At 38.3% G+C, this 26,670-nt stretch overlaps 4 protein-coding genes and 1 pseudogene across 8 annotated transcripts; 1 reads left to right on the top strand and 4 right to left on the bottom strand.

Annotated features, from left to right (window-relative positions):
- Positions 1–807: 807 nt before the first annotated feature.
- On the top strand, positions 808–4,977 carry LOC107727552 (uncharacterized). Of its 3 annotated transcripts, XM_016537443.1 has the most exons (4): positions 808–2,122; positions 2,685–3,171; positions 3,280–3,387; positions 4,243–4,313. In XM_016537443.1, the coding sequence occupies exons 1-2, from the start codon at positions 1,205–1,207 to the stop codon at positions 3,093–3,095; spliced, it is 1,329 nt and encodes a 442-aa protein (XP_016392929.1). In that variant the 5' UTR covers positions 808–1,204; the 3' UTR covers positions 3,096–3,171; positions 3,280–3,387; positions 4,243–4,313. The 3 variants fall into 3 exon arrangements, with proteins under 3 accessions (XP_016392929.1, XP_016392931.1, XP_016392930.1); XM_016537445.1 differs by lacking the exons at positions 3,280–3,387; positions 4,243–4,313 and adding an exon at positions 4,920–4,977; XM_016537444.1 differs by lacking the exon at positions 3,280–3,387 and having other exon boundaries at positions 4,243–4,318.
- On the bottom strand, positions 4,315–9,572 carry LOC107727555 (myeloid-derived growth factor-like). Its single transcript, XM_016537451.1, has 6 exons — positions 9,312–9,572; positions 6,369–6,419; positions 5,902–5,963; positions 5,634–5,715; positions 4,971–5,043; positions 4,315–4,813 (listed from the first exon to the last, which is right to left on the bottom strand). The coding sequence occupies exons 1-6, from the start codon at positions 9,459–9,461 to the stop codon at positions 4,734–4,736; spliced, it is 498 nt and encodes a 165-aa protein (XP_016392937.1). The 5' UTR covers positions 9,462–9,572; the 3' UTR covers positions 4,315–4,733.
- A 1,488-nt stretch (positions 9,573–11,060) lies between these two features.
- On the bottom strand, positions 11,061–14,854 carry LOC107727560 (lysyl oxidase homolog 1-like; annotated as a pseudogene).
- A 1,435-nt stretch (positions 14,855–16,289) lies between these two features.
- Positions 16,290–19,122, bottom strand: LOC107727561 (nicotinamide riboside kinase 2-like). Of its 2 annotated transcripts, none has more exons than XM_016537459.1 (8): positions 18,952–19,122; positions 18,155–18,245; positions 17,603–17,651; positions 17,238–17,412; positions 16,855–16,926; positions 16,668–16,774; positions 16,493–16,578; positions 16,290–16,399 (listed from the first exon to the last, which is right to left on the bottom strand). In XM_016537459.1, exons 1-7 carry the CDS (start codon positions 18,975–18,977, stop codon positions 16,493–16,495), a joined length of 606 nt encoding a protein of 201 aa, XP_016392945.1. In that variant the 5' UTR covers positions 18,978–19,122; the 3' UTR covers positions 16,290–16,399. The 2 variants fall into 2 exon arrangements, with proteins under 2 accessions (XP_016392945.1, XP_016392944.1); XM_016537458.1 differs by having other exon boundaries at positions 16,290–16,402; positions 18,952–19,121.
- Positions 19,123–20,841: 1,719 nt separating this feature from the next.
- atcaya (ATCAY kinesin light chain interacting caytaxin a) lies at positions 20,842–25,692 on the bottom strand. 2 transcript variants are annotated; one of them, XM_016537460.1, is made up of 11 exons: positions 25,605–25,692; positions 24,236–24,294; positions 23,920–24,156; positions 22,898–23,074; positions 22,712–22,814; positions 22,449–22,580; positions 22,285–22,371; positions 21,904–22,002; positions 21,771–21,806; positions 21,589–21,654; positions 20,842–21,514 (listed from the first exon to the last, which is right to left on the bottom strand). In XM_016537460.1, the coding sequence occupies exons 1-10, from the start codon at positions 25,679–25,681 to the stop codon at positions 21,612–21,614; spliced, it is 1,050 nt and encodes a 349-aa protein (XP_016392946.1). In that variant the 5' UTR covers positions 25,682–25,692; the 3' UTR covers positions 20,842–21,514; positions 21,589–21,611. The 2 variants fall into 2 exon arrangements, with proteins under 2 accessions (XP_016392946.1, XP_016392948.1); XM_016537462.1 differs by lacking the exon at positions 25,605–25,692 and adding an exon at positions 24,925–25,171.
- Positions 25,693–26,670: the final 978 nt, after the last annotated feature.

Here is a 26,670-nt window from a genome sequence, read left to right as displayed (position 1 = left end):
TCAAAATCATGAGTAGTACTTTATAGTAAAATATAGTTGGGAGAAATGAGTAAGTAAATCCAGACCGAATGTAAGATCTTTTTTTGCTAATTGTACTTTAGTTTGGGTTGATATGAATCAGAGACTGTGTCAGGGGAAAAATTCCTGACCTTTCTCAGAGTGATCGTTCAGTTTATGTGGAAATGAGAAAAGAACTGAAACCTAAAGCAGCTGGGAATAACAATGGTAAACATTCGCATTTGTGACCTTTCAATCTTGGGTATGGAGAATACAAATGTTACCACGGGACTTCAATCTTAAAAATGTGTTAAATATATAGATTGACTTACCAATTAATTGCACTTTAATTTAATTGCAATTTTTCTATAGGTCATTATATAGCTAAACTGTTGTGGTTACTAAAACGTTTAAAGCATGCAATTGAAATGAAAACATGCAACTAATGTAGAATTGAAACTTCAGTATATGCACTTTCTGAGAACCCCTCCATACCAGATAAACCAGAAATAAACCAAAGACATGAAGAAGTATTTTCATGCTGCAGCATGCCAGGTTATTAATTTTAAAAGTCACATCCTCATGCGTTTTTTTAGGGACTAGCCCTGCCTGTGCTGCCCCATAAAGCACTAGAGGGGGAGTGTGCCTCCCCTGGCATCCTGCTATAAAATCCTGGGTGTAATTGTAGCGTACTGAGGCAGAACAGGAGTAATCAGATCAGTCCCGAGGCTGGGAACATACATGGACACACAGCATCAGCACTGGATTAAATCCCCCCTCCACGACCCCCCTCACTGATTGAGGTACGACGAGTTACTGCAAGTAGGTAAACGAGAGCGAGGGAGAGAGGAAAAGCCGTGAGAGGGAGTGGGAGGAAGAATGAACCAGAAAGGGAGGCAGCGCAGTGCGAGCGAGCGAGAGAGAGGGGATGGGGAGGTAGTCAAAGGCAGGAAGCAAGCAACAGCCAGTGGAACAGAAATGCAGGGAGTTTGAGGGAGAGGGTGGAAACCGGAGGCCCGCCGCCAACGAGAGGACGACGGGAGCAAAGTGAGGTAAGAGAGAAAGAAGGGCAAGGGTCCAGAGGAAGAAAACACACCGGGATAACATCTGCGGGAGGAAACAACACACCAGAAGGTGGGGGTCAGAGTCAAGAAACATACAAGAGAAAGTTTAAAGACGGGACAGATGAGAAAAACATCTCCTGGTAATGACAAGGCCGGGACACTTAAGGAAGGGACACGTCCTCTCGAGAGTCCCCTTCTTGGGCCGCAGAATGTTCTCCGAGACAAAAGGGGTCAGAGAGCCACGCATTCAACCCACCACTTCAAGCCAACTACAAAATGGAATACAAAGACCTCAAGCGGACATCCTTGCCTATTTTGGGACTGGGGAACACGGAACGAACACCTGTGGACCAAAGCAGCAGAATTCCCCCCTCAATGGATACACTGCCAAGAAACATTTAGATGTTCAGGGGGGTCATGCACAGCTAGACGTGACTGGTCAGATTTGTCAGACCAGTGTGCGGTGGAACCGGCCTCCAGGGAAGGGGCTGCAACATAACAGCGTCTCTGTGAACTACAGCTTGAGAGAATGCAGCTTTGTGGTCCACCGGCACCAGACTGAGCCACACCCCTTCTTGAGGAAGTGTGCTCTGGACGCGCCAACACAGTTCAGAGGTCATGGAAACTGTGGAGTGCCTGTTTGTGCAGCGGAGCAACAATCGGGCTCTGTGCAAGGGGCCCTGCTTACGGAACAACATGCAACGGACTGGATGGACTCAAGTGGTGTTCACAATTCGACCTTTAATAAGGATGCAGAACTTTGCTCTTCTAACAGACAGGGAACTTTACGTAGATGCCTGGGACCTATAATGCAAGACTTAAACGGACCTTGTCTGGCAAATGAAGTTATGCTGTCCACCAAAGATGTCAACAAGACCAATTCTAACTACATTAAGTGTCAAGCAAAGGTCGTCCAAGGGGATCTCAATGTACCTGGAAGAGGGTCTTACGCTTTCAGCTCGCAGTCGGAGAGAGCTATTCGGGACCAGATCCAAAGAGTTGTTGTGAATCTTGAGGAGGTTCTACATGGCCTGAAAGAGATACATCTGGAAATGAAGGAGGTAAAGGTTTATTTATCACTTGGGGATGTTAACAGATGTTCCTCATAATGAGTTCAACAAAGGGCGGCATTTAAATGTTCTGTTTAGTTAAATCCCAAACTCTTTACTATCCATCAGCTGCCAGATACTCTTAATGGTCGTACTTTACATAACACACGGGCCATGAATTTTGTTTTAATATTAATCTTAATATCAATAATGAATACTGTTTATAGAGACCCCTGAATTTATTGCACACTGGGCAATTTCACTTCTATGAGGGGATAGTGAAACTTTAATGCAGAGAGGATTGGTCTGATCCACTCCATTTAGCAAATGTATTCAACGTTGGAGAGGAACGTTGGCCGGTGGTTTATAGTCCCCTTAGACAGGCAAGAAGAAAGGGCCGCTGTCTGCTCTCAGCTTTTTGCCGCAGTTTCATAATCTTGTAAACTAGCCTGTCGGCACTCTTGCGTGAAATGTACCCCAATAGAAACTCGAGACATGTGTAGTACTCGACGTTTCCAGGAACCATTTGCATTAAATGCTAAATAATTATGCTTTGTCTTCCCCTGGAACACAGGTGGTCCAGAAGATAGACCTTATGACGGCCGATATTGATATCGGCAATGAGGAACCAGGGAAGCCTTTAAAAGGATGCCACTCAGGAAGGATAGACACCGAAGTGGCATCATCTCAAGGAGTTTGCTCTGACAAGTCATCCCTCAAAACACCAACTCCATCTGTGGCACCATCAGCATATCCCATAAAAGATCAAGGGCTGCATGATGCAGGTCAAAAATGGGAATCAACTCAGGAGTTGGTCATTTCTCAAAGACATACATCAGGGACCTCTTCAAGGCGCAGGAGCCAGAAGCCTCCACCTTACCCCTATGCCAGCACAATGGGAAGAGTGAATCCTAAAGAAAAAGACAAAGGTCAGAAGACGCCACCCTACCCATTTAGACGGAGACTGCTCTCAACTATTGTTTGAGCAGACCGTGGCTTCAGGGTACAACGTGGAGCATTATACACTCTACATGGTATACCGTGTTACAGGCACCTTTGCGGTAAGTTTGGGCTTTATTGGACCCGATAACTCAAGAGTGCAGCAGCAATTTATTGTACAGAAAGTCTCTTAGATCACAGGTGAACCGTGTAATACCTTTTCTCTTTAGGTCTATAAAGAGGACACGACAGAAACATCATGTACTCATAAATCTAGAGTGACATGGGTGACTGGGGACCACTTCTTAGAAATACTGTACGTCAGAGGCAAGCCGAAGGTAGCGGGAGATTATTTCTAGCCTTAGATGACATCTGGAGTGGGACGCAATCACAATTCCAATCTCCCAGCAACCCCCATCTGTTAAAGGATTATTTTTATTGCTTTCCCAACTCTAGTCTAGTGTTTGAAGTCTTGCCTTAGCAATATGATGTTCTCATATACACATCCTGAGAATATTTTAACAAAAACACAATGCAACTGTACTTAGTATTCAAATGTAGGCATTTTTCAACAGGTACTGAAAAGAAAATGGGCGAAAGGTTCTTTTACGGCATTTTGTCTCCCTCATGTGTAGTGCAATGCTCATTTCAAGCTTTTTAAAGATGTAGGACGGCATAAAGCATTTTCTGGTATTAATGTATTTTTGAAAGTCTAAATGCCACAGAATCTAATGTAGGAAAAATGTCACGCTTTCAGTTCAAGACATTCATTTCCTGAACTGCTGACAATGAGAATTATGACGGTGCAGATGCTCATATGTACATTTGTGGTACCGACAGTCCTTCTGCAGAGCTGAGTGGACAAATCTCACAATATGACCAGAATCTGCACATAGAAGGATTCTGCAGATTTTTTTCAAACACATTTTAGTGTAATTGAAGTTCATGCAGCAGAATTATACAGATTTCACCCCCTTAAAAGCGCAATAAAATGCTAAAATGTCTGCAGATTTTGAGATTACGGTGCTTAGAAACAGATAATGCACATTTACTTTATGAAATATATTAATACAATAATTAATTTCAATTGGCAAAATGAGAAACCAAAAGGTTCTGATAACAGATTTATTAAAAATTCCAGTACATCAGCTATCAGAATAAAGCACGATTTTCTGTCTTTTCCTCCACCACAGAAATAATCAAAGGATTCTGACATACCCCAAAGATTTAGCGGAAATTCTCTACAAGCGTGCCATTACACCAGCTTAAGAAAGTAAGTATGAGCATGAATGCGCTCATGATAATCAGATTTGCAGGTATGAAGTCAAAGTCAGGCTGAAACCCTAAACCGATAAATGCTGCCAGGAATAGAAATCAATCTACTGCTCTGAACTTAATTTGAAAAAGCCTTCATATCACCTCACAAATATATTTTATTTTCCTCATGTCCGATAGTAGACTTTTCATCTACCAATCAGTCCAGTTCTTGGCCACTGGCGTAATGCTGCCTCTAGAGTAAATCTCTGTAGTATTTTGTATCACGGGAAGTTCGTTCTTTCATAACTTCCCGTGGTTTAATTTCCTTTGCCTGACTTATGACAGTGAGCAGTTAAGTGGCAGAGTGTCCATAGCTCACAAATAAATGTCCCCGAGTGATGGGACAATCCTCTTTCGGATCGGCCAATCAGAGTTCATCGTGGCGTGTCCGACCAATGACAGTGAGCTTGGAAAGCTCGGAATGGAATTTACCTTCTCTGTGGGTCACTGAATGACAGAATAAAGATGTGCTTGATTAGAAACATTTATTTTCAGTATTGCCAGTAATTGACAAGATTGACTTTTCCATTTAAAAATGTTCTGTTATTTCCAGGTTTCCCATAGCTGTGTCAGCCTTGCTGGAAGTAGGAATATGCAGACTCACCTGAAGATGCTGACACAATGTACTCTTCTTCCTTCAAAGCGACATCTCTCTGTCCACCCACGGCCGTCTGGGACTGAGAAGAAGAGAAAGAGAGAAAATGAGTGACACAAAACATTAACAGAGAAGCCTAGAGGAGTGGGCTGAATAACAAAGAGATCCTCACTAAGAAAACAAAAAGAGACATGGAGTGTATGGAGCGCTTGTTTCAAGCACGCTTTTGAACTTTTCTTATTTACACAGGGGACAAGGCCACCAGGACGTCACCGTCATCCCGCTACTGAGAATTTCAATTTAATCTGAAGATAAAGATGTTTTCACAAAGTCTTGATATGCAACACCTGTACAAAAAGGGCAGACTGCTTTTGATCTGAGAGCGACAAGCGTTAGGAATCTGAATTAAGGTTTGATCTGCGGCAAATGTCAATGTCACGACTAAGGATAAATTTTAAACAAGATCTTCAAAAACCTGTGCCAATTCTTTGAATGTGCAAAGCACACAAATAAAAAGTTGTCATCTGAATATTCTTGGTCGATGAAATGCGTCAACGCATTAAAAGCTAATTTCTTCATATTGAATCATACATTCTACGGATTGCTGAACGTTTCACTGAGTTGATGTGGTGTCAGGTGATGAAGGATAGCTGAAGTTAATGTGAAACTTACATATGCGGTGGCGTACTCAATCTTGGCTCCTTTTATCTCGGCTTTGAACTGGGTAAAAAACAAGTAGGACTTCCCTTGGGGCCTATCGTGAAAAAATGACAGAGAAAAATCAATATTGTCCCCTCTTTCATCTCAAATTACATGACAATGTTTGAAAACACAGAAAACCGAGATTAGATTTGCTTGTACTTCTGAGTAAACCTCATTTTTGGTATTGCATATTGAGTAAAGCCACCAAAAACCAATGCAACAGTGTTTTGAAAGTTACCTCCATACTGAACAGGAAAACATCTGGTCATCGTCACTTAGTCCAACGCTCATTTGCCATTGCTAGAGGAAATTAAAGCACAAAGGGTTCACATTTAAGTCTGAAACTGCGCAATTCTATGAAATCAGGACGTTTTACAACAGCGCATAATTGCTACAATTTCTGGGTCGTTAGTGCCAGAGTGACAAATGTCTTGATGTCATAACAATATTTATGCTTTGTGACACAGACACAAAGCTACAAAATTTATTTCCTCATATTATCTTTGAAAATATAATAAACTTCTCAGCACATAGGAAGGAAAAGTAATGATGGACAAAGTAATCTAATAATGAAGCAATAATATAAATTGCTACAAAATAAAATCATAAGTTTTGTTATTGCACTGAATTTATATTTTGTGAACTGTATATTACTTACATTTATCTCCAACACAGAGTTTATAAATGACAGAAAATATGTCTTACCTCATTGGTTCCTCCTTGACACGCATATGTGAAGGTACATTTATACTTTTTCTAAAACGAAACCAAGAAACAGATCACTGTAATAGATAAACAAGTTGACAATGCCAGGCTTCCACCTACGAGATATGCAAATTTCCCAGACTAAACTGAACTTTTGAAGATGGCTCTGCATTGAAAGAATGTTGACCCTTACAAAAATAACCATGGTAACGACAGTTCCTGTCAAAAGACCTACAGTTATTAATACTACAATAAAAATAAAAACATTTCTGAAAGACCGCATGAAAACTGATGAACACTGCGTCACACCTGACACTACTTACATCTGAATATGAGATTTGATTTGAGAGCTAAGATAGAGAGCAATATTTTGGTCTGTCCCTCACACAAAGAAATCGAATGGCTTCATAAGACTAAAGGCCTGTTCACACCAAGGACGATAACTATCCACCTTTTTCTTCAACGCGGAAGTAAGCCTATGGGTGAGACTTCCGGTTCATTAGCCGCTATAGGGAAATAACGAGAATAACAACGTGCAGTAAACGGTAAAACTGTTTGCACTAAAACCACTGTGTTCATGATTAAGATAATACATCAAAATAATATGGTAAGACACACCAATTTTCAATATCAAGCAGCAAAAGGAGCGGTTCTGTACAGCTAAAAATAGCTGGACGCGGATGAGACCGGAAGCTAGACCCATAGAATTTACAAATGGGCAATTTGAAATTTGGGCCCGCTCTTACAGGAAGAAAAAGGTGGATAAAAATAACGAAAAAGACATAGTTCTAAAAATCGTTCTCAATAATAAAGAATAGCAGAGTCCACACCACAGCTATAACGTTAAAGGCACAGAGAAATGGTATCGTTGGAATCACTTTCAGAACAATGTTTTCAAGTTGATGAACAATAAAAATAATTGACACCCAATCAGAATCCATCCTGCTATAACTAGCTCGAGAATTTAAAGTGGCAGACGAGCGTGTGCTTAGAATAAACAGACTGGTTCGCTGGTGTGGACGCAAATATCGTTATCTTTATAGTTATCGTTCTTGGTGTGAACGGGGCTTTAGTGTATAGACAGCACACGTACGTCTGCAAGATGCCCGTTATAGATCGCTTGATCTGGAAAGCATCTGCTGTGTACAAACATCTGACAGACGTCTGTAAGATGTCAGTTCAACATACATTCTAAATCATAAACATCTTAAAGACATCTAATTAACATCTGAAAAATGTCCTATAGATGCATTGCATATGAGCAAACACCCTAAAAATACGTCTTGCAGATGTAAATGCAAATGTCAAATAGACGTCGCCATGATGTATGTGTGCTATCAGGGTATTTAGCCATGGTCAAGTAATATGGACTACTTTATGATGACTTTCTTAGCCTTTTCGTTTCTTCACATCTCCATCCACTTTCATTCATTAGAAAAGAGCAGCTCGGAGATTCATTAAAATTTGGGGGGTTTCACAGAAGAAATCAAGTCATACGGTGTCAGAATTACATGCAGGTGAGTAGGGATGTAACGATTACCGGTTTGACGATAAATCATGATAAAATTCCCCACGGTTAGTATTACCGTTTCATCTTTTAATTATCATTAAAACCGTATTGGATTACCGCGATTTGAACAACTCGCCAGCATAAAGCACAGTTTTAAGTAACAGTCTCACATGCACACAGCACGCAGAGTAGTTTCGTTTTGAGTGAAAAGGTTTTAAAAGAGTGCTAAAGGAATTATACAAATGAATATATGAATTAATTAATTATATGAATGTACCTCTGAAGGTTCTGACTGTCTTCAGAAACGATTCGATGGCATTGTTTTCATCTTCACTCCATGTAATACCTAAAGGAAATGTTCTTAATCGCAATACTGCTTTGTCCACAGAGTTTATGGGAAACAGCTCTAATTCAGCTTTTCCATAAGCGCCACCTGCTGTCAGCGAGTGGATTTACAGAGACTTATATTTACGTTCAGCCTGTGTGCAGTTTCCGTCTGGCCAAAATCGGACCGAATTTGCATGCCCTGCTGTAAATTTTGACCGGTTGATGAAAAACAAGCTTATGTGGATTCTACACATTTAAACAATTCAGATAAGTTATGTAGAATTATTTATGGAGCAGATAAAATACATGTAATCATTTTTTAATCAATTATAATTTTGACTTAACCCTTTTCTTTATTTAAAGGCTGAAATGTGAGGTTTACCTTTTTATGAAACTTTTTCAAAGCTTTATTTGAACATTTACATTAGATATTTCAACATGCTATTAAACTGTTGTCAGTCAAGTTGTCATTTAAAATCCGAACATCATTGGTAATGTTATTGTTTTAGTGATTATGCAAACAAAAAGTCATTTTATTTGTTGTTTGTTGATTTTTAAATATAAAACTTGGTGAAGTGATTTATGTGTCGGTACTTTTTTAACATCTCCAGCACATTTTAACAATACCGTGATAATACCGATACCCGTGATCATTTTGGTCACTATAATCGTGATAAGAAATTTTCATACCCTACGAGGTGAGTAAATCACGTTTTAGTTCTTGACTAAACTATTCCTTTAAAACGTAAACTCGTGACGCTTGGGGCGCAGTGAACGTCATCGATCCTCAACAGTCCAATGAGAAGATGACGGGTGGACTTCCTTTCAACGCGTCGCGGTTTTTCAAAGACAGCATCCATTCATTATTATACGAGTTTAATATAACGCATTTTAACAGATACAAGGTACAGTAGTGCATTAACATACTTTAAAATGTAGAAATGACTGAAATCGACTGTAAACACGAAATCGACTCTATATGCAAATGATTCAGAATACACGATAGTTACTCGTTTACCTTCCGAGTCACAAAAACATGGTTTAAATTTTTATAAAAACGTGTTATCCAATATTTCGTTGCTAAAATATCAAAGGGGTTTACTCACAAGTTTAGCAGAGAAAGTCTGCACAACTCCTCCAGGTTTGACGTCGAAGTCGAGTGTTTTAGTCCTGTCAGCAAAAGCGCGGGCCGCGCACAACACGACCAGTAGCAGCAGAAGCTTTACACACGAGTTTATGTGATCATTACATGCCATGGTGCTTTATGGAGGAGAGATCTGTGTTGATGTTGTGAATGAAAAGATGCCAGCACTGTTCCTGTATGTTCTTCATAGGATGGGAGAGTTCTGTGGCTCGAGGGGTTACGCATCTAGTGGACTGGAGTAGAATAACGACTCCTTTCTACAACTTACAGTGGCCCCCAAAAAATAAGCATTTGGACACTAAAGGTCATGCACATTCAAATTTATGAAAATTTGCGAATATTGTTTTAATGACATGGCTTTTTGAATATACAAAAATAACATTATTACTGTACATTCAAATAGAAGTTTAAATATAGGCTAATATTTGAATGTGCATGAACATAAGCCTTACCCGTATGAAAATTAACCATGGTTTTATTATAGTAATAGTGTAGTAACATGGTTTTTTTGGTGTATTGATTACCATTTGTATAACCACAATTTTACTACAAATACCATAGTTTAACTATGGTTAGTGTAGAAAAACCATGGTTAATCTGTGGATACCATGGTTTAACTATAGTAACCGTGCATGTTTTTTATTTTGTATTTTTTTTGTAGTAAAAACCATGCTTATTTTTCATAAGGGTAATGTTGTTATTTTACTTAAAGATCCCACTATTTATCAGAGATGTTTTTCACTTCTCCAGTCCAAACATCATTCACCGTCAGCATGTCAGTTTTTCCTGAGACTAACTCTCTTCAGTGAGTACCTTGTTTATGATATACAGTAGCCCCCTTTTTTATTTTATTTCAATTAACGTCAAATTTCCCAGCTGCTCAGGTTGCGGCTCATTCCAAAAAGCCCAATAGAATTCTTCTCCATAGTCAACATGCAGTGACAGTTTCCTTCTGAATTCAGCTCTCATATGAATGTTTCTCTGTCCACGACGGCTCTGGAATTTCTCTTTCTCGTGTTATTTTAAATGTCCAAGCAGAAGGGAACGTTTCTGGCAAATTTGTTGCACTCTCAGCATGTTTGGAGATCTTGAGCAAACTGAACTTTCATGACTCTGATGTCTGGCTGTGTTGATTTTACACCATAGACCCATTTTTAAATGGGCCTTGACCACAATTACTTCAGAAGATTATTAATATATGACCCAGTGGTTAAAACAAAATAAACTAGTAGTAAAACATATTTATGACTAAATGAATGGACCATAAAAATCTGGGTGAGCTCTCAACGCTATTTCTACTTTATTTCTTTGAACAAAACATACATGTTGTGATTATTTACTTGAGTTTTTCTAAAACTTTAGCACCAAGGTTTACACCTAATTACAGCATTAAAAAATAAATAGATGTAATTGTATACTTTCTTAAGCATTATCGGCATTTATTAAACATTTAGCTTTACTGAATATGTCACAGTCACTTTACTAAAAGAGTGTCTGCTGAGAACATAAATTAAGTAAAAATAAGTCAAGTTATAACTAATCTATCCATAACAATGTGGATTTTTTTGAATAACGTGCTTGGATGATTTCAACTCCGAGCACCACCGGAGGTTTGAATGAAGTAAACTGGATCAGTATCTGTGAAATAAATAAACATCATTGAAGTGTTTGCAGTGATAAAGAAACTTCTGATTCAACGCGTTCTGAAAACTCACCCTGTGATTCTGCAGTTATTTGCTTGAACGTATGACCCTGATGTCACATCTAACGTTATTGGAGAAATCAGACTCTTGCACCTGGAAACCTGGGTTCACGGTTACCTGTCAATGGGTCGCATAGTTTAAAAAAACATGTTTCTAACTTTTGGTACAGCTAAATAATGACCAATTGATAACTCTCTTTTAACATATAATCTCCAGGAGAAACATCTGTAATATCAATCCATTGACAGTCGATGTTGGCATGGTACACTCTAAAAAATGCTGGGTTGTTTCAACCCAACATTAAAAAAACAGTACACTCTAAAAAAATGATTGGTTGTTTCAACCCAACTTTGGGCCAAATATGGACTAACCCAGCTGTTGGGTTAAATTTTTTAATTAAAGTTTTAACCCAAAAGTTGGGTTAGTCCATATTTGACCCAATGTTGGGTTGAAACAACCCAGCATTTTTTAGAGTGCAGGTGTCATAGCAGCCTGGGCCCAATCCCTGCTCCACAAAAAACAATAGTTTTTGTATCAAAATAACACGTTTTACACGAGTAACTTTATTCTCTTAACCTGTGTGTGAGCTGTGCAGGCGTATCTTCTCCTCACACCGGGATCACAGCTGGTGTCCTCCAGACAGAAACTGGCTTTATGTCCCTCAGCCACCTTTCTGCCCGTGGAGGCATCCAGGAGGTCGTAATTGCTGAAGGCATCCATGCTGTGATAATGTCTTTAGGATAAAAAACAAACTAATACAATAAAATAATCACTTATAAATTCATAGAAGAGTGCTTTTTAACTATACTAACTTGTTGTTAGCAATTCTGTTCTCAGCAATGCAAATCAATTCAATTCCTAAGGCATATATACAAAAATGTGTATCGTGAATTCATTTTAAGGTGCAAAGGATTTAACAAATATGTAAATAACATAAAACCCATTCACACCAAGGATGATAAATGTAACGATAAAGTTTTAAAAAGCGTCCCAATCATATCACTGCCTAAGTTCACATCACAACGACACAGAGGAACAATTTTTTTCCAGCTGATGAATGATTGAAACATTGACAGCCAATCAGAATACACTCGACTTTAAAGAGCGCAAGCATTAAAGCGGTGTGAACGGGCCTTAACTCTAAAGAATAAGACAATATCTTCACCCTTTCGGTGAATGCTGATGTGTGAACGTTGTAGAACATCCACTCCCTACTACGAATCTACATCCCCTCCAGAAGTCTGAGATCCGCTAGTGAGCGACGCCTCGTGGTACCATCACAGAGAGGCTCAAAATCACTTTCCAGAACATTCTCGTTCACCGTTCCTGGCTGGTGGAACGATCTCCCCACCCCTATCCGGAATTCTGAAGCCCTGACCATTTTCAAGCGACAGCTGAAAACTCATCTCTTTCGAAGCTACTTGACTTCATCATAAAAAAAACCTTGTCATTTCTAGGCTGGACTACTGCAATGCTCTTCTGGCTGGACTTCCATCAAGCACAATCAAACCTCTACAAATGATTCAGAATGCAGCGGCACGACTGGTCTTCAATGAGCCCAAAAGAGCCCATGTTACACCTCTCTTTATCTCCTTGCACTGGCTACCGGTTGCGGCTCGAATCAAGGTCCAGACATTGATGCTTGCATATAGAACAGCCACAGGCTCAGCACCCGCCTACTTCCACTCCCTACTACGAATCTACATCCCCTCCAGAAGTCTGAGATCCGCTAGTGAGCGACGCCTCGTGGTACCATCACAGAGAGGCTCAAAATCACTTTCCAGAACATTCTCGTTCACCGTTCCTGGCTGGTGGAACGATCTCCCCACCCCTATCCGGAATGCTGAATCCCTGACCATTTTCAAGCGACAGCTGAAAACTCATCTCTTTCGAAGCTACTTGACTTCATCATCATCATTAAAAAAAAATAAAATAAAAAAAAATTTCTATCTCTTTATCTATTCCTTCTCTTTCTAGCGTGTACTTATTTGAACAATGTCTAAAAACTTGGTATTACAAGCACTTCCTGTATCTGTTTGCCTCTTTTAAGAAGAATCGCTTTATGCATCCCCCAATTGTAAGTCGCTTTGGATAAAAGCGTCTGCTAAATGTCTAAATGTAAATGTAAATGTAAACATAAAGTTGTCAGAAACCTACTGATGGCAGCTGTGCCGTTCCCACTTATGATGTGGTTTCACAGGGAGAAAATCTGCTGTGCCTTGATTTTTGACCCTCTGAGGAAATCTGAGAAGCACTCCGTAATCAAGGTTTCTCACTCTCGAGTTGTACGCTGAACTTGAGGAAAAAGGCAAATATTCAATTTATTCAATTTAAAATGGTTTTATTTAAAAAGGTTTGAATTCTAATACCTGGAGGTTTTAATTCTCAATACCTGGAGAGGCAGTTCTCTTCTGCAGCATATCTTAATGTGTACATCTGAACTCTCTGGATATGAGATGCTGCGTGGATAGAGTATGGATCAGGAATGAGATCAGGCAGACCTGGAAAATATTTTCAGAACTTAATAATTAACATTTAAATGGACAGAAAATAAGGATTTTCCATGAAAGGGCAAACTAATAATTCAGAGTCAAATATAATTTTATGTGTATTTAAGGTTTCTTAACAATATAGATGTTTACACAATTTTTAAATTTATTTATTTTGCCTGGCTCTAAAAGCCAAGCCTGAGGTAACATAGCAACAGTACGCGGCTCGATCACTTTTCGTCGGGACTTGACACTAGAAACCATGACGGTAATGTCATTTATCACTTTATTATAGACTTACATCACAAATATTGCACACAAACCGTTTATGCGTTCAAATGTGAGCTGAAATTTGGCCAACAGTGGGCGCCAAAGTACAATGTGCGTTGCGTGAGAGATAACCCGCTCGAACGCCCTTTAAGTCATTGTATAATTCGCACATTGCATAAAAAGGTACAATTGTTGTCTTACCGTTATGAAAATACCTTGTACCATGACCCGTTTCTCTCTGAGGAGATCTATCGCTACTTTCATACGGGAGAAGATTATAGTAAAAAGAGTTTCTGTTGTTTACTTGAGGATTAGTTGGTTCATCACCAATCATACTGTCATCTCCTCTTTCCTCAGCCTGGAAGGGAGGATGTATTACTGTATTTCTGCTGTTAACAGTTGCTGAAGATGTAGCTAAATTGGTTCTTGTTAAAAGTTTTGATTTATTAGCAGTTTTACTCCCAGTCAAAGTGGAAAGTTGAGGAAGCGGATTCTCCTCAGAATGAATAGTGGATGGTTTTCCAGTAGCTGATGTTCGTTTTGGCACTGGTGTGTTGGTAACTACATGGCGTCTGGATGCTCTTGAGCTCCCTGAGGCTTCCACTGTAGTTGTGCCAGTTGGTGCTGTCCCGTATGGCATGGACTGGGGCACTTCATCTGAAGAAAGTGCAGTTCTTTTTGCATGCAAAGGCAACTGGTTATTATTCCTCATGTGAGATGCATAACCAGATATAATGTAAGGTCTTGCATCCATACCAAGACTGCATGCACCACATGCCCAACTGTGTGAATCTTAGTATTGGCAAAACGTCCCATGAAAATCCTGCTCGAGAATGTTGGCATATTCGTCAGTAAAAACCTTGCGTTCCGTTTTCCAGAAACAGGTGTGTGATACTGAGAACCGGTGCTCAGCAAACTGTAAATCTGTCCATTAGTTTCCCACTTAACCTTGTGTCTCCAGGGTCCATGTGCTGTGTGGTGCTCAAACACACCACGATGCACAGGTGTATGGAGAAGAAGAGAATAAATGAATATTTTGTCATTTTAAAATTATTAATATATTTGTAATTTTGCACAGGATGCAAGAGAAAGTGCAGCACTTTGTGCTCCCAAAAGCTTTTAAATAAGCCCAGGTACAGATGAAAGCGGTACATTGTGAGGCATTTCTTTCTTTTTCCACTTTTTCCTTCTGGACGTTTCACATAACAGGCACACCACACATTTACAAAAATTAAATGTGGTGCCACCTTAATAATAAAGACATAGTTAGTGGACAAAAAAAAGTCCCATATTCTATTTGTTCAGATCATTGCGTATGATTGGTATTACCACAAGAGGGAGTTAGAGGTGTTATTTAATTGCATAAGGGTTTATTACTGGCATAATGTTAACAATATAGTTACCTCTTTATCAATAAAACACATTAAATAATGTGAGCATCTCAGTCATGTCATTGGCACAAGGAAATCTGACCTACGAAATGTTTAAACCATTCCAATCTCCCAACGACAATTGCTCCTAATAGCGATGAATGTCTTCACTTTCCCCTTCCACTTATTTCATTGCATAAATATTTGAAGTGAATGTGTAGGCATTTGTCATATGAGAAAGGGATACTATTTAAAAGCACATAGGCACATTCAACATTGAGGTTAAAACATGAGCTCACGGTTTATTGAGGAAAATGTCTAGACAATGTTTGTTTTCATGCAGGTTGAACGTCAGCCATAGGCCTTTTCATTTTAAGACTGTTAGGACAATTTTAGAAGGGGAAAACCATGAATGTTAGTTAATGGTTATTTAATAGTCAAAGGTCTTGCTGAAATTTAGCACGATATTCAGCTCTCATCTTATACATATTCATAGTATTTAATGGCTTTAACCTTAACTGTAAATTAAACTTATGTAACAAAACAAATTCTCATACTGGACATGGCAAAGTATACAAAGAACTTTAAGTATTATTTTAAAATCATAAGCATTTAATTTAGATAAAACAGCATTTTCAGAAGAAAAAAAAAAAACTTGGTCATTATTGGTGTGAAATGCAAAGTGTGATGTAAAGACGGACAAATGTAAAGAAGTCAAATCACAATGTTTATTGGTACACAAGTACGAACAAATTTCAGAAATTCATTTTATGTGGTAAACAGACTATTTCCAGAATGAAGAAGTCACAAAGGAGTGCTTTGAAAGACAATGGCAAAAACAATAAAAAACTTAAAGCATGGTTCTCAAACGGTAATGCAAGAAAGTGTTTCCACATGTATTTAAGTTACATTCCAGTCAAACTATTCACAAAAGTACATGTTAAAAAAGGCCACATGTAAAATTCCTATTTACAATATTGTACAGACGATTGGCGGCAGCCTCCTCCTGCTGAAAGACAAGAAAACAAAACAAGTTCCTTTATTATGAAACATAAATACAGTTAATTATTCCAACAACCAACGGTAATGCAAGAAAGTGTTTCCACATGTATTTAAGTTACATTCCAGTCAAACTATTCACAAAAGTACATGTTAAAAAAGGCCACATGTAAAATTCCTATTTACAATATTGTACAGACGATTGGCGGCAGCCTCCTCCTGCTGAAAGACAAGAAAACAAAACAAGTTCCTTTATTATGAAACATAAATACAATTAATTATTCCAACAACCATCTAGATTGGCTTTCTTACCTATAAACGATTCAGGAGTGTGTTGTGGATGTCTTCGTAAACCTGGTTGTAGATTTCGTCTTTTGTTTTCAAGCCGTCCAAGTACTCTGTTGAAGCAGACGTGAAACAAAATGAATATTTATCTAAAATATTGTGGTTTTGATTCAAAGTCAAGTCTGAAGAACATATACCATACCAATCGGCAAACCGCAGTTCTCCATGTCATTTCTGTGTTTCAGGTACATGGGCCACACGTGATCATCAAAGAGCCCGGGAGGGTCGGGGACGGTGTATTGCCTGGTACTGAAATAAATAATAAAAATGTATTTCAGCTGCTCAAAATAAGCACAATTCATGAGTTTTTGATTGCAGTTTTAACACACCTTCTCCTTAACTTGCACTCCTCGTATGGGATGGTTATGTAATACGATTTGTCAAAGAACTCCAGCAAAGGCCTGTTTGGAGGAAGAAAAAAAAAAGATAAAAAAGGTCATAACCTTAAAAAGAACACTGTCTCTCAAGTCATTTACTGATTGGGGCACTTCTACATAGCCGACTCGGAAATCAGCACATGCAGCTCCACGTGCCCACCAATAGCCCAGCGCGTCTCCTTATCTGCACTAATGCAGAGCGTCACATGACCGGCATGTATGCCCCAATGTTCCCTTCTTACATATGCATTGAGCACATGTTACCAAATGTTCCCAGAATCTAATCTTTGCCATTCATGCGGTTCAGGCCACCGAAAGTTAAATATGTCGCTCACTTGTAGTTGTACAGCAGAAATCCTTCTACGATGAGTATGTGCACTTGGCTCTCCGGATCGTCCATTTCCGTGGCTGGGGTCACTTGCACACCATGGGAACGGGCGAATTTGACTGGGTTTTCAATCCAACCCTTGACAGTGTTCACCGTGGCCTCCATATCCAAAGCTGCGATCACTACAAAAGCAGAACAAAAGATTTTAGCGGAAGATTGAAATTTGAAAATGGAAGTCGAAATTTAATTTCAGTTATAGCAAAGCCACACAGAGAGAATGTAAATGGGTTGGGAGGGATTGTAAAATCTTTGTTATGGGAGGGCGATGCGTAGAATGAGGAATTATTACTCTCCTGCTGTTTATAGTCTTACCATCCCACTGTTTAAAGCCATCCTCTCCGACTGCTATCTGATCCGGAGGCTGAAATAACAGTGACCAGTAAAACACTGCAGCAAATGCCATCTTCTATCTGCCGTCAAATATATTTGAGCCAGACTGCTGATCTAGAATCAGGTCTTAGCCATCATAACCTGATGAATACAACTCAACAGATGGGAGGAAACTGATCTTGGATCAGCACTTTTGAGTTCTTATCACAGACTTGTACAAGGAGCCAAATTAAAGTTTTATCAAATAAAATAGAGAAAAAGCAAACGTAGAGTCATTACTAGATCATTATCTTAAAAAGTTACTTCTTATTGAATCCATGCATGCAGTACTACAACAGGCAAGAACAAAAAGCTACAATTAAAATACATAAATAAAAACCCTAATCTATTGTTGAATTACTAAATTTAAACAAAGTAGTGGGGAAATTATAGCTAACGTTTTTTTTTTAATTGAAAGGAATCATGCTATTTGTAAAGCCAACATCAAAATAACTAGAAATATTAAATAAAAATACTACATTTAGTTGAACTCACCTTGAAGAAGTCATCCTGGTGAACCACACAGCAGTTTGGTATGGCTTCAATTAACCTGTTCGTCAAGGTGGTTTTACCACCATTAGTCACACTAAAAAATAAAAAAAAGGAAGGTTAAAATGATAAAACAGAGTTGAAACGACTCAAAAAGCAGAACTATTAAATGTATTTCCCGTGTAATCTTTTGTTTAATCGTGTATTTGAAAAGTTTATTCAAGTAAAAATAGCGGGATGGTCCTCAGTTCCTCAGCTGGCTTATGACAACAAACTGACCCAGGTTTACATAGTTGTTAGTTATCCACGTGTTCAATACAATAACGTCCTTAATTAACAAATACGCTTTATAATAATCTACAATAAAAATATAACAAAAACAGCCTTTAAAAGGTTTCTTAATATTCCGTCCTTTGTATTAAAGCCATGGTGGCCAGACATTACAAATCACAAATAACATATGGCACCTCAACAAGAAAAACTAATTAAAAAGCTGTTATTTTACTTAATACACAATAAAAGCATAAGATTAATAGATGACTAGATATGTTAAGGCGCGAATGTCCGTTAAAAACATTCAGAAGTTTCGGCGCGCTCACAGTTTTAAATCTCCCGCTCAAAACCGCAACGTGGTTTCAAAGCTCGCGATTCTTTTAAAATACTAATCCAACACGTCATAAATGAGAATAATAAATTACTACATGTACAATATATTATCTTCATTTAAAAAAAATTGAAAACCACATGGCTCGGCTCTAACTATTACAACTTTGTTCATAATATTACTGTAAAAAGCCACTTACCCCCCTATTCCAATGATGTACTTCATTATATCCGACCTGGTTGAGGTTTTACAATTTAGACGCCGCAAAACGCCTAAAATAAAAACGTACGATTAAAAACTTCCGCTTAAAGCTAAACTTGCAGTCTCATCTCCGCAGACACTAGCTCGTTGTGAGAACACAGTTGCACGTGGGCATATAACCAAAATTATACGTCACAGAAAAGGCGTGGCTTACGTGCTAGGCAGCCAATCGCGGCTCACGCAGGGGAGAACATACTGTAACTCTGAAGCAGTCTATAAATTCCCACGAATTGCACGGAAGATAAAATAGTACAGATTAGTACAATTAGAACAAATAAGCAAAAACAGATATTAAATAATGTTGTAGTGAGTTGGTTCTCTTATAGAGCCATTCTTTGACAATTATCATCACTAGAAACAAACTAAAAGAACATTTCCTGTAATACCAGCTGACTAGGACAGAGACAATTAAATAGTTAAGAGTGTTTTATAGATATCCTCAATAGACCCTCAAATATTTAGGTGAGGGTCAGAATAATCCTGCGGGAACAACACGTTCCTCAAAGTCTCATGGGGGCAAAATCACATGTATTGCACCATGTGGGAAGGATATCTTGGACAATTTTATAGTGTGAAATATTTAATTCACAATGTCTTTCAAGCGTGTTAAGTGCTTTTCAGTGGTAATCCAAATTAAATATTCATACACGTTTGAATTTTGTTGACTAGAGCTATACACAAAATCCAGGTGTGCATGCTTATGGTCAAAGCGTATGGTTAATGAGTGTAGAACTTATGACTGTATAATTGTTTCCCATTTCTAAATGTCGATGACAGTGAGGGTCATTCTTTATTTAGGTCAAATAGAGTGTGACTGGTCACTCCGTCGTAAAGACTGCTGATATAATAGTCACGTACAGGAATAGTCTGTCACATCATGGAAATGCGAAAATAATAACTCTTTCTTGTGACTACATGAAAGACATCTACGCAACTCTTTCTTGAACTCTGGTGGTTGATTTGTTTGACTGATATGTTGAGAGGTAAAACCCCACCCCAATTTTTCTGAATTAAAGAAAGAAATGTTTTTTTTAGAATGTGTTTACTCTGTGCTTTTTGTTCATAAAAACACATTATTATTAGAAAGTCCGATATAAACAGTACTGGGTAGATTACTTACAAAATGTAGTGTGTTACTGATTCCAAATTACATTACATTACACATTTTAGGTAATATAATCTGATTACTTTTGATTAACTCATTTATCATATTTAAATAGGATAATCTTGTACCATACAGAAATACAAAGAGAAAGAAAATAAATTCCCTTCACTGCAATAAACAACATGAAATGCATTAAAGATTACATTACATCAAGGTTTCCCAAACTGGGGTTTATGAAGGAACTGTAGGGGATGAATGAGTTTCATGAAAAGCTAATAATTAAATCATATAAATGTACAATTAAAATAAATCATTTTAAAATAACAACAATCTAAATAAAAACAAACAAAATCAATCGATAAAGAGTAAATGTAGTCTGATTACAAGTACACTCTAAAAAATGCTGGGTTAAATACAACCCAGTGCTGGGTAAAATAGGGACAAACCCAGCAATTGGGTTGTTTTGACCCAGCGGTTGGGTTACTACCCAGAAGGTTGGGTTAAACATTTAACCCAAACGCTGGGTCAAAGCAGCCCAATTGCGGGGTTTGTCCCTATTTTACCCAGCACTGGGTTGTATTTAACCCAGCATTTTTTAGAGTGTATTTTGTAATATAAATCTAATTACAAGTAGTTAATTTCTGGAATCCGATTACATAATACAGATTACACGCAATCAGTTACTGGATATAAACATCAAGAAATGACAAAACCAAATCAAAATTGTAGTCATACATATAGCAGAATGTTTAATTTGGAACCATTTTCACAGCAAACATAAGGCGACATAAAAGTACAGCTAATGTCAAAATGTTTTCAGAGATGACTGGCACTTATCGTTTACAAAAGCTGGTTGTTAAACAAGATGGAAGGGGTTAAGACATTCAAAAACATCCAAGAAAGCATTCCAGGCAAACATAATCAGCGAAATGGAAGAAAGTTACATTCGATTTTTGGGCGCATACACACAGAGAAGCACAGAGATGCTTGGAAATCGACATGCACCAGCAATCGAATCCTGAGCGGCAGGTCACATGACATTCTCCAGGGTCAGCAAGCAGGGAACAGCCTATTTAAAAAAGCGATAACAGCAAAGAGGCCACAGTGCACGATGGTACATCCTGCTACCAAATAGCGACGTTTCTCTGTGCGTAGAGCCATCTGTTGGTGGATTTCGAAATGCTTTTTTAAAATTGTGCCTTTGAGGACGAAAGCGAGAGCAGCTGGCCTTCTCACCCGCCAATGTTTCCGCTTTGTTGCTGATCTGAGACCAGTTTCGAGTCATCTGATGTGTGTATTAATATATAATTTGGGAATATGAAAAATGGTCCAAGGTCAGCAACAAAAATATTCAAGTTCGTCCGCTCACAGTCCAGGCTCTTCAATCGCTGTCGTCCTGGAGGCAGAGAGTTGTTTGGTTATTTTATGAATCAGTCACGGAACAATGATGTGTTTTGTTTGTTTGCTCACCTCTCTGGATTGACGGGCTTCTGTTACTGTTCTTGATGCTGCTGCTCTTTCTGTTCCTGCTCCATTCTACAAAGAGAATAGCATTCTGGGTAAATAGGGAGTTGCTGGTCTCCTCTTCCAGTTTGTGAAAGCGTTATCTAATAGGTGTCAAATAAACCAGTTTTGAGGAGTTTGGGGATTACCTCTCTTTTCTAGCGTTCATTCTTTCCTCTTCAAATCTGCAAAACACGACAAATTGAACTCAGAAATTGGTATCAGATTTTGGTTTTGGATAGCAAAGGGTAAAATACGTTTGTATGTTTGAAATCTTCTTACTGTAAGACACACTCTGGGATCTGGATATGATCCATAGGAACAATCTTTTCCAGCTCTTCCAGACTGTGCACATAATGGATCTTATTCATGAACTTCACACTGTAGAGCAAAAAAATATCATTTATGAGCATGTCTGAACCCTGCATAATGAACTGTGAATAATTATCCATGCACTTTTAATTAATTATGAGAATTTGTTTCTATATAGTACAATATTTAGTATTTATATTTTATATATTAAGAAAAAAATGTAAAAATAAAGTTGCAATATATTCATAAGATTAATTTACCAATAGCAATTTTAGCTTTTTAATAAGTACATGATTTTATTTAATCAACTTCAAATCTCATTTCCGTTCTGTTGTTGAATAATATGTTTACCTGATGAAGGGTTTGGAAATTGCAATGACTGTCCGGATGAACCAGGACGGATGAGTGATGATCAGAGATTTCAGGTTTTTCCTCAGTCTAAAGATGAAGATTGAAGATGTTTATCTCAATTTCTTAAAATCCATTTTTCATAAAAATGATCACTATTTCCATACCTTCTGTCGATCATCTGATAGCACTTCTTGAGCCAGCTAATGCCGGGCATCTTGCTCCGCGGCGTTCCTCCGTTCATGTATATGATCAGGTAATCCTCCGCCACCAGCATCTCCAGACTGCTCACCACATACCTGAGGAACAGACAGTGTGAGAACAGCGTGAACGTGTGAAGAGAAGCCAAATAAGAAAATCACAGAACAAGAAGGTCTTGTACAGTCTGGCTTGGCTGTGTTTGCTAAGTCAAATAAGTTCATTTCCTTACAGGAAGAGGTTTTCCATCAGGTAATGGTAATCTGGGCAGCTGCTGTCAGGAAGGTAACACGCCGTGAACACAATGATGGCATTCAAGCCCTCGCCATAGTAGCCTAAAAACAGAGAAGAAGAAGCGACTTCAGGACACAGCAGAGATTATATACTGCGTACATGTTGATTCTGAAGAGTGACGTACCTCCATGTGATATGACATGCAGATAGGGTCGTATGACCTGCATATCGATCCGATGTTCCTGTTCGCCGATGATCACGGTCCTCCATAAACGCCCGTTGACACCCGTCCCGTCCACACCTTCTCCATCAGCGTCGCTGTCAGCAGGGGACGCTTTGGCCGAGGCGACGGGTGTGTCATCTGAAAGCCATGGATCAGTGAAGTGGAACATATAGCTACTTAACTTCTTACCTACCGATCTAACTATCTACTGATTTTTCTATCTACCTACCTATCTTTGCATCTATCCACCAACCCTACCAATATTTCTATCTATCTATCTATCTACCTACCTACCTATCTATCTATCTATCTATCTATCTATCTACCTACCTACTGAGCTAACTACTAACCGATCTTTCTATCTACTTACCTATCTAACTACCTACCAATCTATGACTACTTACCGATCTATCTAACTACCTACCAATCTTTTAATTTATCTACCTACCAATCTAACTACCTACCTACCGATCTAACTACCTACCAATCTTTTAATTTATCTACCTACCAATCTAACTACCTACCTACCGATCTAACTACCTACCAATCTTTTAATTTATCTACCTACCAATCTAACTACCTACTGATCTTTGCATCTACTTACCTACCGATCTACATAACTACCTACCGAAATATCATACTATTTACCATTTTTACTCTATCTATCTATCTATCTATCTATCGAACAGTCTATCTATCTGTCTGTCTGTCTCTGTCTGTCTGTCTGTCTATCTATCTATCTATCTATCTATCTATCTGTCTGTCTATCTATCTTTCGAACAGTATATCTATCTATCTATCTATCTATCTATCTGTCTATCTATCTATCATCTTTCGAACAGTCTATCTATCTATCTATCTATCTTTCGAACAGTATATCTATCTATCTATCTATCTATCTATTGATCTTTCGAACAGTCTATCTATCTATCTATCTACTTACCGATCTCTTTCCAGAGCCATGAAGAACAGCATATTCTTACCCTCCCACTCCAGGTCGTTGCCGTTGGTAATGAACTCAAGTGAATCTGTCTCATCGGGCGTCTCGATATCATCCACGTTAATATCCAGATCATCAGGCGTATCCAGGAAGTCATCGGAGAGCAAGGACCCTTCGCTCTGGTCCAACGACAAGTTCATATCCGGGGCCACCAGCGTGCGACGCTTCCGGTGAGCTCCGCCCCCTCCGGCTCCACCAATGAGGAGAGAGTTTGGGGGAGCTGAACCAATAACGATACGATTTGCATTACACAAATGCAAATTACTAATTTAAGAAGAACATGAAACAAAGTCACTTACAAGTCCTCCCCTCGTTCAGGGCGCAGGAAGAGTCCATGTCACCCTCCGCAGGAAGTGGCCTAGTGAGGAAAATTTTTCAATTCACTTAAAATGACACAAATTTGTGCAAATAATGGAAGAAAGTCCTACGTTTGTGTTCAAAGAAAGTCATACGATTTTGGAAGAAAATGAGGGTGAGTAAATGACAAAATTTTTATTTTTGAGTGAACTGCTTCTTTAAGACTCGAGCATATTGTGATATGCTAATTAGCGAGTAGGCCCTTGGGGTCTTTGCACACGCAGCTGACAAATAGAGGGGGTTGTCAGAGCTGGTGGGGTTCACAGCTGCTGGATCTGTGCTAAAAGACTACTTAACTCACAGTTGTCAATGTGTCCCCATGAAATGCACATTTTAAACGACAACGACAAACCAGAAGCCTTTCGAAAGACGGTTATTAGCATCAACAAAGCAAAACATACTAACAGATGCCAATAAATCTATGAATCACAGCCATGTTATTTTTAACAACAACAGCTTCCCTGTGGAGATTTATCCAATTTCTATTTGACTCAGTGGGCGTTTGGTATTAAACAATAATACAGCATTAAAACCCATTTTAATCAATACAAACTTAATAAAATGGATGATTTTAGCATGCTTTAGAAAACAAACAAACCAAAAACGCCCAATCAAAGCTGCTCTCGCTTACCTGCTGCGTGAGACGTACAAGGTTTCTGGCTGCTTTCTGATTCTGCGAGTTCTTACTCCACGCTAGCATGAAATCTCATGGTCTTAACGCTGTTTAATATTTCAAAAGCATCATGCTGTCGTGTGATGCTGGAGCTGCTCCTCTATGCCTGACCTGCCTCCATTTTCCTGGTGATGCTGCTTGCGTTGTTGGCAGCTCGCTGCGTCACATGACGTGGCTGCTTTCCATTCAAGGAGAGAGCTGCACCTGCTCCCGTCTCCGTTCAGCATCTCACTCAGATGCTCTTTTCCTTTTTTTTTAAAGCCTGTATCTATCTGTAAGCCCAGTGTAGCCTTCAAACTTCAAGTTTGTTTTGATGAACCTTCTTTGCTTTTTTTGGGGGGGGATTTAATTTTTTACATTAAATTCAGACTGGAATCATTTGCCAGTATAAACACTTTAATGCATCAGTTTCTTCACAGTTCATGCCTCCCACAAACGCAAATGATGTATTTTACAGCACACCCTCGTCAAAACATACCTAACCAGCATATGCTGTTTTTTCAACAGGGCAATGTGAACGAATTTTGAAATTTGATGCAGAAAATGTAGTAAAATTCAACCATTCAAAACCAAATCATCAATGTCTATGGTGGACACATGGATTTTTCAAAAGAATAATAGAAAAGGTGCATGGTTACCTGGGAAAATCCTCGTCCAGCCAGTCGTCTCTCGCCTCTATGATCTCCATCAGCGGGCCGAAGTCAGCGCTGCCCATGCTGAAGAAACCTGGACCTGAGAAAACAAAGTCAAATCCTCTCCTGGAGAGTTTAATCCCCAAAAGTCAGGGCATTCCAGAGGAATTTGGATTAATGGGAAAAATAATTTTAATCCCTCTTTTAATCCCTGACTGAAGTGGCCTCTGCTTTAATGTGGGGATAATTCCCTTTTGTTCACTTTTGAATTGTCTTTTTGAATGACGACTATTTTTTGTCCGAACATTGGAAGAAATTGATAAAAAAAAACAAGACATTAACTGAATTATTATAGTTAATTAAAAGTACAATTAAACTAAAAACAATTAAAATACATTTTCATTACTTGAAATAAAAGAAATATTAACTGGAATAAATGTGATAAAATATAAAATAAATATTTACATATTTACATAAAATAATATTTATATAAAATAAATTATAGCATATAAAAATAGTTATTTTTTTTATGTCAACTAGTTGCCAAAGCAACATCTATTATTTTTATTTAGTTTAACTTGATGTACTAAATTGACTAGAACTAATAACAACTGAATAAACATATTCAAAATAAAACAAAAACAGCTAAAAATATTTAAAAAACTGAATTTAAAATAAATATAATAAATAAAAAATCATTCAAAATATGAAGATTATAATAGCACCTCAGTGATACTACAATAAAACTGCTGTATTTGGAGTCTAAATGTTATATATTGAATATTAAATTAAATATTACATTGAAACGTCATGGTGGTGGTGGCTTGAAAGCACTCATTTTTCTTCACAATTCTTCAAAAAAAAAATTTTTTTTAAACTCAACAAATCTAGCTAAATTCAGTCTTTGATAGATTAAAATAAGCCGCTCTTACTCGGATCGGATTATTCCTGGTGAACTGATTATTTTTCCTCTTCAACCAGAGCAGAGCGCAGGTGTTGATGCAGGTGCTGCAGGAGAAACACAAGACTCTTCTGTTCACTGTGAGAGAAAGAAAAAACTACGCTCACTCTC

This window comes from Sinocyclocheilus rhinocerous, unplaced genomic scaffold (genome assembly GCF_001515625.1).
Source record: "Sinocyclocheilus rhinocerous isolate Xijiao unplaced genomic scaffold, SAMN03320098_v1.1 scaffold1058, whole genome shotgun sequence".
Classification (NCBI taxonomy): domain Eukaryota; kingdom Metazoa; phylum Chordata; class Actinopteri; order Cypriniformes; family Cyprinidae; genus Sinocyclocheilus; species Sinocyclocheilus rhinocerous.
The sequence above is the reverse complement of the archived record's forward strand: the minus strand, read 5'-3'. Positions and strand labels throughout refer to the sequence as shown.